This window comes from Rhincodon typus, chromosome 4 (assembly GCF_021869965.1).
Source record: "Rhincodon typus isolate 14 chromosome 4, sRhiTyp1.1, whole genome shotgun sequence".
In the NCBI taxonomy this organism is placed as follows: Eukaryota; Metazoa; Chordata; class Chondrichthyes; order Orectolobiformes; family Rhincodontidae; genus Rhincodon; species Rhincodon typus.
In genome coordinates, this window is record NC_063335.1 from 41979784 (window position 1) to 41992238 (window position 12455).

At 40.3% G+C, this 12455-nt stretch overlaps 1 protein-coding gene across 1 annotated transcript in view; it reads left to right on the top strand.

Annotated features, from left to right (window-relative positions):
- Positions 1-12455, top strand: part of LOC109925840 — a 200458-nt gene that overhangs the window by 97693 nt on the left and 90310 nt on the right. The window contains exons 4-5 of the mRNA XM_048595971.1: positions 10072-10138; positions 10462-10638. Of these exons, the coding sequence (XP_048451928.1) occupies positions 10072-10138; positions 10462-10638 (244 nt within the window). The remainder of the gene's footprint in view (positions 1-10071; positions 10139-10461; positions 10639-12455) is intronic.

The following is a 12455-nucleotide window of genomic DNA, read 5'->3' on the forward strand; positions in this document are numbered from 1 at the left end:
TATGTTGAAAAAGTGTAAAGGGATTTGTTCATTTCAGTCTTCCTACGTTTGTTCATTCTGACTGTGTTTCGAAAACTCCGAAGATGTGATGGTTTGTTGGCAGCTTTAGGAGCTTTACCTGTTGTACTGTGTTTATCTATTTTAATTTCATAGTATTCTTTAGTTGTTACCTAAGAATAGCAGTTTAAAGTTAAGTATTTCAAATATGCTTGATGCCACGATGGATACATCATACCACTGTGGAGTGTTTGGGATCAGGATATTGTGCTTAAGGGGGTAGTTTGAGAAGAGCTTGTTCACTTGAATAGATGTCTGACATGTGGTTCAGAACAACACCAATGGTTCAAGCATCTAGCCATTTTCCAGCTGAGGTAGATTTGAGGCCTAGCTGCCTCTTTGCCCTCTCCAAATTACAAATAGCAACAATACAGCATAAAGCCGTGGCTCCTGACCCTTGAATAAACAAAGGTGCCATCTGGCAAAGAAGAATGCTCTCACATCATTTTTTCCTCTTCATTCAGCCAAGTAGAAGCTGGATCACTGACAACACCAGTCACTCTTTCTTTCTATAGAAGTCTTTAATTCCAAGAATGCTACAAATGCTGATCTTTCTGCTCATCCTTCCATTCTCCACGATGCATTTATTGTTGTTACACCAGTGATCGAGGGAGTCTCCTAGCATAGGCAGTCCCACACTCAGTGGCAGACAACACTGAGTATTTCATAAGATTGACTGGAATGTGAAGACATTGACAGTTAAAAGGGCATGGTGGCTCAGTGGCTAGCGCTGCTGCCTTATGGTGCCAGGGACTTGGGTTTGATTCCAACCTTGGGCGACTGTGTGGAGCTTTCATTCTCCCTGTGTCTGTGTGGGTTTCCTCCAGGTGCTCTGGTTTCCTCCCACAGTCCAAAGACGTGCAGGTTAGGTAGATTGGTCGCACTAAATTGCCCAAAGTGTCCAGGGATGTGCAGGGTAGGTGGGTTAGTCACAGGGTGATAGAGTAGGTGGGATGGGATGCTCTTTGGAGGATTGGTGTGGACTCAATGGGCCGAATAGCCTGTTTCCGTACTGTAGAGATTGGGGAAGGGAGGGCGAAATAGGGAGAGTAGGAAATGAAATGGGGAGACCAGGGTGGGGAATGGGAAAAGTGAGGTGGAGCTTGGGGAGGGGAATAGTGAGAGTGGGGGAATAAGAGAGGTGGGAAGGGGAACGGGATGTGATTAGGGAGAATTGGAATAGTAATGAGGGTAATGGTAGGGGAAGTGGGAGCAATGCAACAACTGATGCTTTGGCATGCACAATGATGCTATAAAAAGACGGAGAGACTGTGTGTACTGTCATGGCTAGAATGGGAGCTGACTTCCTGAATACTGTTTCTGAGTTGTCAGTGACAGGAGTTCAAGCAGTTCTTCACAAAAATTTCCCACTGGTTACTCTATGTTGAAGATCATAAATTGGCACGATCCCTTAGTGAAAATTGTAAGCGAGTGGACAGGGCGACCTGAGATAGCGAGGGTGCCTGTCTCTAAGGTGTGAGACACCGTTTATAACTCCATATTTCTACCTTGGAGCTTGTGATCTGAAACAGAATGAGCTGGACCTGGAAAAAAACACCCAGGCAGTAGGGACTCAGGATATGCAGGCTGAAGAGCTCGCTCGAGCAACACTGCAGGTAAGATGAGGAGTGAAATAGAGACCCTTTTAGAATATTGATAAGCTCTCATCTTCATGATGGATATTCAGTGTTGCGATCTGTCCTTGCATGATTAGTTCACCTTAATGTTGTTGGTTCCTAGCAATACAAAGTCTTATGCGGCTAGCTGAATATAAAACACCTGTGAATCAGTAAAAATGGATCTCTCGATAGTCAGTTTTTGACGAGCCCTAGTCACTGTACATTTACTTGCAGCCAGTTCTGCAGAACTAATGTTTCTTGAACCAAAAAACCTAGCACAACACAAGAGCTGTCTAAAGGGCATGCTTTATGAGGTGCATTTATAATTTTACCTTTTCCTTTTGTACATGCATTGGATCTGTATATAATGCAGGATTAAAATACACGGAATGCACAAAAGTTCAGGCATGGTGATTTTTTTTCCACTCATATCAAATCTGTAAGTGTACTCATGTAAAAGTTTTTCTTTAAGGAATGAACTTCTTACAATGGATGACCACCAGGTCAACATTCTAGAGAGATCATTTCTTGGTCTCAGGTCAGCTGTGTTGTAGACTTGGTTATTAAACAGTGGAAGCATGGATGCCTTGTGTTTAGCATGGGAGATGGTTAGTGATCCTGAACCTTTCTGTTTTAACCCCTATTCTTAATCTTTGTAAAGTGGTTTTGGGGTGAAAACTAGATTTAAAACACAGCCAAGAAACCAGCTGGAGAACCAGAACACTTTGTGGGATCAGTATTGCTAATTCCCCTTGAATGAGTGAGCTGGGATCCAGACCATGTTAGGACTTCTCAAACTTGAGGAAATGGAGTGGGGTAGTAGGCTTTCATGGCTGTTCAGAAACTCTTCCTTGGTCTCTATTGGTGTATCTGCTCCAATTCCTCTCACTGTTTCTTCAACAATGTCAAAGGCCATGGGCTGTTCTCTTCGTGGCTCCTACTTCTTTTGTGTTGTAGCTCACTATTCAGGACTCCTGCTTCTTCAGCCTGGTGCTGCTTGCTCCTCATGTTTCCTGCTTATGTCCCTGGTTCCTTCCTGCATGTATGACTTCTGACTGAGGCCACACTATGTCCTGGAAGCAACTCTCCAATCTTGAAGGCTGCACGTTTGCAGTTGACCTGGCTGAGAGCTACCAAAGCAATCATAGGATTACCCTGCATGGATTGCTGGTAGAAGTTGGGGTCCAGTGTTCTGACATGCACAACAGTCCAAAAGTCAAATGTGATGGGTTCCAGAATTAGAATTGGAGTGGCTGGAGCAGCTCTACTACACATTATACATTTTCCATCCCTTTGATGCACCTCAATTCAGACATCAGCTCAATGATGGAACAACTAATATTATTCAAACCAGTTACTGCGATGCCTGAATTGAGGAACATCAATGTTAATTGTTCCATCATTGAGTTGTTAGAACAGCATTCATCTTCTGACACATGCATTTATGAAGGTAAGCATACAGGTGCAGCAGACTGTGAAGGAGGCAAATAGTAAGTTGTCCTTCATAGCGAGAGGATTTGAGTAGAGGAGCTGGGATGTGTCGCTGCAATTATATGGGGCCTTGGTGAGAGCATACCTGGAGTACTGTGTGCAGTTTTAGTCTCCATAGCTGAGGAAGGATGTTCTGGTTATAGAGGAATTGTGATGAAGGTTTACCAGACTGATTCCTAGGACACAGGACTGACATATGAAGAGACTGGGTTAGGGGTATAGCGACTGGAGTTTAGAAGTGTGAGAGTGGATCTTTTTAGAAACCTATAAATGTCTAACAGGATTAGGCAAATGTAACAAACCTGTTCCAGTTGACCGAGGAGTCCAGAACCAGGGGTCACAGTTTTAGGATACAGGCTAGGCCATTTAGGACTGAGATGAGAAGGAATTTCTTCACCCAGAGAGTGGTGAGGTTATGGAATCCTTTGCCACAGAAGGCGGTTGAGGGCAAAACATTAAATGTTTTCAAGGAGGATTTAAATATAGTTCTAAGGAATAAAGGATATGGGATAAAAGCAAGAACAGGATACTGAATTGGATGATTAGCCATGACCATATTGAATGGTGGAGCAGGCTGGAAGGGCCAAATGGCCTACTCCTGCTCTTATTTTCTGTATTACCAGATCCTGTTGGTGTTGTACACACTATAGAGACTAACACCTCCCCCCTCCAACACACTCCCACAGCCCCACTCAACCCTGCACAACTTCTCGTGCAGATGCATCGTCATCTTGTGGCAGTGGTGTGCCAGTCCTCATTGTATCTACTCCTCAGAGCGCCAAGTCCATTGATCTACCCATGCATAGGAGGCAGAGAGCCGGGAAATTTAGCTCCTTGTTCATCCACTGTATTTCCCACCTCTGCCTCAAGGTTTCTTTCACTTGTTCTTTTTATATCACTGTTTATATCATTTGGTCCCCGTCCTCAACTATTGGAAAGGCTATAAATATTCCCAACAGCTACAAAGCCACTTAAATTTACGTAGTTGCATCCTTTAAATTTTGTTTGCAGTCTCCAAGTGCAACACCACCAATACCAGAATCTGTTTCTTTAGGTTCAGTGGAATGGTAAGGGAGGGCTCACAGTCACAGTAGGATTACTGTTTGTGCACCAATGTCCTTAAAGCATGCATAACATGTGTTCTGCAATTAAAGTATAAAAATAGGCAATTTAAATTGCCAATAAAGGAACTGGTTTGAAGCATTAATTCCAATACTGGCAGGTGCTGAGATATAAATGTCATTTTGATTTTGATCATAAATTAATAATAAGATTTTGACAGTCCACAATGTATAAACTGTACATGGAGGTTTGTGTCAGTGAAGGATTGCAATACATTCATAGATTGGGAAGACATTATGTTTGCAATGTGCTATATTAATGCATGTTTTAAAGCAGGCCTTTTCAACTTTCTGATCCAGGACTCTCAATGTTCTTTTACCATAGGGTTGTGCTTTGAGTTTGAGGGCTTGATTCATATTTTGTGATCAAGTGAAGTTAAACATGCAGCTTGTGAGCAGTGATTTTGCACTGCTGCACTAACCAAATTGACACATCACTCTCTTTCCTAGGCTTTTAACCTATAAACACTGTTATAAAGTCACTGAATCCCTACAGTGTGGAAGTAGGCCACTCAGCCCATCAAATCTACACTGACCATCCAAAGAGACCCACCCTATTCCTGTAATCCTGCATTTCCCATGGCTAATCCACCTAATCTGCACATTTTTGGATTATGGGAGAAAACCAGAGCATCCAGGGGAAACCTGCACAGACATAGGGAGAATGTGCAAACTCCATGCAGATAGTCACCTGAGGGTGGGATTGAACCCAGGTCCCTGGTGCTGTGAGGCAGCAGTGCTAACCACTGAGCCACTATACCCCTTTGACTGTCACTTACTTTACATTCCAGTCAATCTTATGAAACACTCAGTGTTGCCTGTACCTCTGCATATAACATGCACAATATTTGACTCTTGAGCACAATGCCATGACAAAAGTGAAGTGTACCACCTAAATTCAAGCTGGCATTTTGCATTTGGCTGCTTTGTAAAGTTTTGTTAAGAATGAAATGGTACTAGTTGTGACTTGTCAAGGAAAAAATACATATCTCTGGCAATCGTCACTAAAGATGTCGTGAATTCTTAATTGTCTTAGCATCGGATCCACATTCAACCTGTACCCTGAAAAGAAAGTAGATTTAATCCCAACAGAGCGAGAATCCTGATACCTAACCTGGCCTTATTTGTTATAGACAAACTGAAGGGACTGTTGGAATTGGCCCAGGGACTGCAGTTGCTGAGGACAGCAGGTGTATTAAGCAGCATACCTTATACATTAACTATGTTGTCACTGTATTATGTTGCTGTTGTGCATCCAAGTGCAAGGAAACATGACTAATGGTGATGCAAGTATTGCTCAAGCACCACATAAAATATCACAAGATCAGCTAATTACTCGTTTTCTGTTCTGAAGAAAGTTTGCCTAACTTGAAACATTAACTCTGCTTTCTGTCCACAGCTGCTGCTGAATTTCTCCACCAGTGCCTGTTTTTGTTTATCATTATTTTCTGTGACTACCTTAGCAGATTACAGAGAATCCCTACAGTGTGAAAAAAAAGCCATTCAGCTCATCAAGCCTGCACCAGCCCAACCAGAGACCCTAACCCTGAAATCCCACATTTACCATGGCTAATCCACCTGGCCTGCACGCTATTGACAATTTAGCATGGCCAATCCATCTGACCTCCATGTCTTTCGATTGTAGGAGCAAACTGGAGCACTCGCACAGACACAGGGAGAATGTACAAACTCCACACAGACAGTTGCCTGAGGCTGAAATTGAACCCTGCTCCTGGGGTCCATGAGGCAGTAGTACTGACCACTGTGCCACCATGCCACCCATTTCAATTAGAAACCAAAACATGACAAGAGCATTTCTCTATCCTGATAGAAAATCAGCGAATTCCTTCTGTTAGTTGTCTTCCCATCTTTTGTTCTTTTGTTCTGCACACTCCGTGAGGTAGACCTCTCATTTTGTGCAGTAAGCCTCAAATTTGATGGAATGGGCCTGAGATTTGTTGAGGTAGGCTTTACGTTAAGTGGGAAAAGACTCAAAATTGATGAGATGAGACAATTGGTGTGGTAAACGTTAGATTTAAAAGACTTGTTTGCAATGAGCTAAGATTCGCATTTTGTCGGATAAGACTCATTAAGAATTTAATGACATCCTGACTCACTTTTAGTGAGATGGGGCCAATTCTAAATGGCATTCAGTGAAATGGGGAGGGGTGCTGGTGGTGGCATTTAGGGTGAGGGGCAGTTTTCCAGTTCTGTGTGAATTGGGTGGGTGCAGAATCTGCTATAAGTGCTCATGACATGTGAGATGGCTGTACCATTTTTACAGTGGGATGAAATTTTAATTTGATTGGCTGGTAGTAAAGAAACACTTCTCTGATTTGGAGAAGAAAATGGCAATTCTGCTAATGCGCTGAGACAGAAGTTACTGCTTAAAAGGAAGGTAAAGCATTCTAGGGGAGGATAAGGATTGAAGGGAGTGGCTGTAAGTACCAAATTCTCTGTGTGGTCAGGAAGAGTCATTGCAGAAACCAGACCACCATGTTACCTGAGAAACCTCCAAAAGCCATTTAAAGGCATGCTTTGAAATCAGGACAGATGAAAACTTTAACTGTAACCACCTTTGGCCTGCAGACTCCCCAACTAATTCTCAAGAGCAGTAATGGGAATCATTCGCATTGCTTTGTTAATGTAGCAAGTTAGAAAGCATGTGTTTGGTGTTAATTCATTAATTGACTGTGTAGATGTAGAGGAAACAGATGGGACTGTTGTGTGGAAGGAGCTGTAGGACTGAGCAGTTAATAAACTCTACCCACCAAGAAAGATGTCTTGGTTTCTGTCTCACTGACTGACCTGGATCCAGATTGACATATTTTGCCTGTTAGTGCAGGAGTTCTGTTTGCAGAAACAGTTAAAGCAACTTAATTTGATTTAGTGTTATTGAGGTAAGGCCTGCCAGCCTGGGTAGGAAACCAAGATATGGATGGCTCAAATGAATTAATTTTTATGCCACTGCAAAGTTACTCCTCTCTTTGACTTACAATTTGCACATAGACTGCAGTCGGGAAACAGTAACTTTACGTTGTGCTGCTGAGCTGTTGATAGGGTCTGTCCGTGTGATCTTTGGAAACAGATAAGGGCAGTGCGGACAGCTCAGAGCGGAGCTTGTTTACAACAAGACAGAAGAAAACAGTTAGACATAAATTAGGGCTGACGGTTTCATGAAGCACAATTGGTTTGATTGCAGATTCAATGTGACTGCCCTGAACTGAGCGATGATCCGTACAGTATGCAAAATTCCTTGCCTTGCTGGTCTGTGCCCACCAGCCTTGCAGCAGCTTTCCCAAAGCCCTCAGCTATGGCTTTGAGTGGAACCAGAACTGAACATGCCATTGTTGTGTCCAAATTCCTTTTGACAACAATCACATTCTTTTAAAAACTTCGTAGATTTTACTTGTCACTGGTTATAAATGAATTTTTGTTACAACGCAAGCATTTCCCTCTCATGTATTTTATTTCTAAATAGTCAGAAGGTATGCCACACCATACTAAAATTAGTGCAAGACACAACATTTGTGCATAAAGGAGGTTCCACCATTAAGACCATTGAACTTTAAAACAAATATTTCTCTCTATGTGGTGGTTGTTGGAATTTTATCACTAGTTTCCTATTTAACACATTTGTTTTATTGGTTCCTTTGGTGCAAGTTTGTTAGGTTCTATTTATTCCTTTTTTTTTCTGTTTATAAATGCTATCTCAATGAAATCATTGCTGACAGAAGAAAGCGGAGATTACTGTATGTGTATCTAAATTAGTAGCCAGTAGGTGCTTAATGTTTAACATTTCAAATCTCCATTTAAGTAGATGAGGTTTGTGATGTATGTTTATTTTTAATGACCATGATATTTACAGGACCAGTGCATCTCTAAATAATAATAAAAACAAATATTCAATCACAGCAAGTAGGTAATTTCTGTTTATATACTTAAGAATAAATTATATATCACCTCAAAATATATTGAAATATTTTAAGTGATGAATTAACTATTTCCTAGAATGCCGTGATGGTTGCTATGGAACATCATGAGAGTTAGGTAGAAGTGTTTTCTATGATTTCCATATTGCAACAGAATCCTTTCAATAGAGCACTCATTTCCATTGAGCATTTGCTAAGCATTAAGTTCTTCCTTATGAGCTGCACAGTTTTAAGTAGGTAGATAAACCATGGTCATACCATTAGGTATTGTTACTGAGAGGCTTATTTTGCCTTAATCAGTGAGCTACTGTATAAGCACTGCACATATCAGAGGATGTGGCACAGAGAACAGTTGGATACACGTTGATAAATATGCCCTGATGAAGAACAAAGCATTCTGAAAGTGTGTGGAACAGGAATTTGCTCAAGTATGAGAATGATGCCTAAAAACTGAACCCATCTTTCTCCCTCAGAAGTTATGTGCATTTCTGTTTTGATTTTTTGCTTGTCAGCTTTCATGCTTGTTCACTTTATGTAAGATTAAAGAATTGCCCTGTTCGACATACATCTGACTGAAAGCATATTTTAAGAATTGGCGGGGCTGGCAGTAATGGAATGGAGATAAAAGCTGATGATTCCCATGTCTGTTCTCGACTGGGTGAGACAGTAGTCTGAAGACAATAAAAAGGAAGCTGGATGAAGAAGTATGCTTATTGGGGTTCATGCATTTGGAAAGTCAACCTGACAAAGCATGATCAAATGAAAAACCTTCTGACTGGCTTTTATTTTGTGTGTTGTATTATTCAGCACAAGGAGCATTTGTAGTTGGCTATTTCAGAAATTATAATGATAAATCTTATATGGTGTAATGACAAGAGAGTACATATTAAAATTCTTTTTGCAGGTAACCACATTAGGACAGTACTAATCTGTTCCAGCCATTGAAGGGAATTAAAAGGCTGTAATCTTGACCCATCTGTGTGCCACTTATTGAGTTTTCAGAAAACGTCTCTAAGTAGTGCTTTATAAATTGCTTCCACCCCACAAAAAAAAGAGCAAAATAAAAAAAGCCCACACAGAGAACTTATTAAAAGACCTTAAGCAATAGCATCGCAGTATTCAACACTAGCTAGTGAGAGTTGGTACAGAAGTGGTGCTTTTTATGGTTCACAGTCTCAGTTCCAGGCAATAATCTGTGCGTTGAATGTGTATTCTGAGTTTAAGAACTGATACCATCGATTGGTTGGAAGCATTGTGATGCTTTGGAAATGAAAAATAACACTGAGGCAGAAATATTTTTGTGATTTGAGTTCCAATGCATGCCTGAAAGGAACAGCCGCACAAATAATTCTGCAGAGCCTGCTGAAGGGAAAGTAGAATATTGAGTAGGCATTCAGAAGTATTATAATGGAAAATGGCCTTTAATGATCAATGACCAGATTAAAGGTTCATTAATTACAAATTGCGGGCACCAAGAAATAGATGCAAAAAAAAAAATGACCGGAAAACCTTCGAGTAACTCAGTTGGAACACACAATTTAAAAACCTTAACACATTTGGAACACTTCAAATGTTAAGCCTTTATATATTCGTACAAACAAAATATAAAACAGATTGAGGAAGTCCAATGACCTTCATTATGTATTCATTATTAAGGACTTTATTTTGGGGGCTATTTTTGAAATAAATTTTCCACTTCTGTTGTTCAATTAATGTTTGACCCTTCAGCAGAGATGTAAATTAAATGACATTTCCTTGTTGTCCTGTGTTTAAAATAAGACGTTAGTTGTGGATCATAAATGATGATCTTCATTCTGGAGCTAATTTATTCATTTAACAATTTCCCTCAAGAAGTTCCAGCAGAAGGCTCAGAAGCAAACTAAGCAGAAGAAATCAAAGTCGGCTGAATTTCTGATGGGTGAGCCTTGCTTGATGAGTTATTGCTCATAATTTGTGTAAGGATTAATTAACTAATTACAGACAAATGGCTGTAGGCTAAATTTTGCTTTTGCATGTCAGGGCGCAATTTGTAATTATTTTAATCATTTATTTTTTTAAGCTTCAGATTTAATTTTAACCTAATTGTGTTTTGGTGACATTTGAGGATGATGTGTTTGTCTGCATATTTGATAAGGGAATGTAAAAGGAATTACGGGGAGAAATTTTTCCTGGATGTCATTGTAATGTACTTTCTCATAATGTGCTACCCTGACCTCCTTGTTTTTTTTTTGACGGATGCAGTAAAAGACAACAGATCTGCAGCAGAAGGCATTGAAAATCCTGCTTTTAACATCAGCACCAGAAACCTTTCAGCATATCATAATTCAGCAGAAAAAGAAATTAAACATGACAGACACGATGGCACCCTTGCAGTTCATCAACAAAAACTCCTGCTCCAAACCTATGATCAAGGAAGAGGTGAGGCTTCAGTCTTGATTATCCTCACAGTAACTGACAGTAGTTTTGTTCTTGATCTAAACCTTGCATTCCGGTGTCTAAACCTCACATTCCAACTTAGCATGTTGGAGCAAGTTCCCATTCTGCGACTTGCAAAATGAGAGCAAATCCTTTGGAACTTGGGATACATTCAGGAATTCTACTTGGAAACATGGAAGAAAAGCTTCCGTAGATTGGCCAGTAGCATACTTGATCTTGAATACCTTGCCTTCAGCCTTCTTAACTAATTCTTTTTCAAAAAAACACCTTGTTACTGAGATGATGAAAGTGGGAACCCTTTAGATAGCTGCATTTAACTTCACACACCTTTTCAAATGACCTTAATCACAGAGCTTACTTTAGTTCTCCTTTATTTCCAGACCAAATCCCTTAATTATTTCGCCACAACGTTCATCTCAACCCGATAAAAAGTGCAATCATTGGATTAAAAAGGCTTACTCCTTCTAAAGCAAAATATGCTGAATTGTGACAGGTCATCTGATGAGTTACATAAATCTACAGATTAGGAACCTATCGTACAAATGTACTTTTTCAAAAAGACCTTTTGGATTCAAGTTTTTGTGTTTACTTGAGAAACATAAGCAATAGAAAAGGCACGACCAAATGATGTCAATTGTTTCAGACTACACTTGTGAGAAATCTATCTGTTTAAGAACAGTCAGTGTGCACGGTTTTACACTTTAGCTGCTTGAGTTGTCTGGCAGACATGCTGACTTGAAGATGTATACCGTTCATCATAGCTGTCAGTAAAAAAAATCACACGCTAAAATGGAATAATGAAAAAAAGACATCCTTCTTCCAACAGCAAAATGAAACCAAAGAAGTGAAAGGTAATCCTCAACAGATGTTTTATATGATATAACATTATCTAATAAGTCTGATCTGGACACAAGACTCAAAAGTAAGTACCTTACTGGAATTACATTACAGTAGCCTTCCTCAAAGTGAATGTACACAACATTGTCAAAACTAATCTGAATTTTTGTTAATAGCTCATTATATACATTTCTGAAACGTACAAGTGGTGTGAAAAAGTGCTATTATGCATTTTGCTGTAATACATTCCTTAATCTTTTTCCTTCATTTTCTGATTATTTCTTCCACCAATTTTCCAGGCAATTCCCATCTTCCACAAGACAGAATCTAAGCACCTCCCCTTTACATTCAATGGCTTAATCATCACTGAACCCCTACTATCAACATTGTGAGTATTACTGCTCACTGGAAACTGAGTTTGTATTTCACAGCCATATAAATGCTGTGAATGTAAGAGAAGGTCAGAGATTAGGATTCCTGTGATAAGTAGCCCACCTCCAGTCTCCCTAAAGCTTGTCCGATTGTCATCCCATCCACCACCTCAAATATTTACATCTTCCATCACTAACACACAGTGGCAGAAGTGGGCATCACTTATAAATGCACTGTGCCAGCTCTGCATCACCTTCCAAACTCAAGGTGTCTACCCCTTGGAAGGACAAGAGAAGCAAGTACATGCTAACACCATCACCTACAGGTTCCCTTCTAAGTCACATGATGCAGGCTCCCTTCCAAGTCTTGACTCGGATTTGCATCTCTCATCTTCCAAAGATTGCCTGATCAAAATCGTAAAACTTTCTTCCTGACAGCACTGCGGATGTACCCACATCACATGGACTCCAGTGGTTCAAGAAGATGCTCACCACCAACTTTTCAATGGCAGTTAGGGATGAGCAATAAATGCGGGCCTAGCCAGTCAATCCCACATCCCATGAACAAATATATTTTTGAAAAATTGGCAA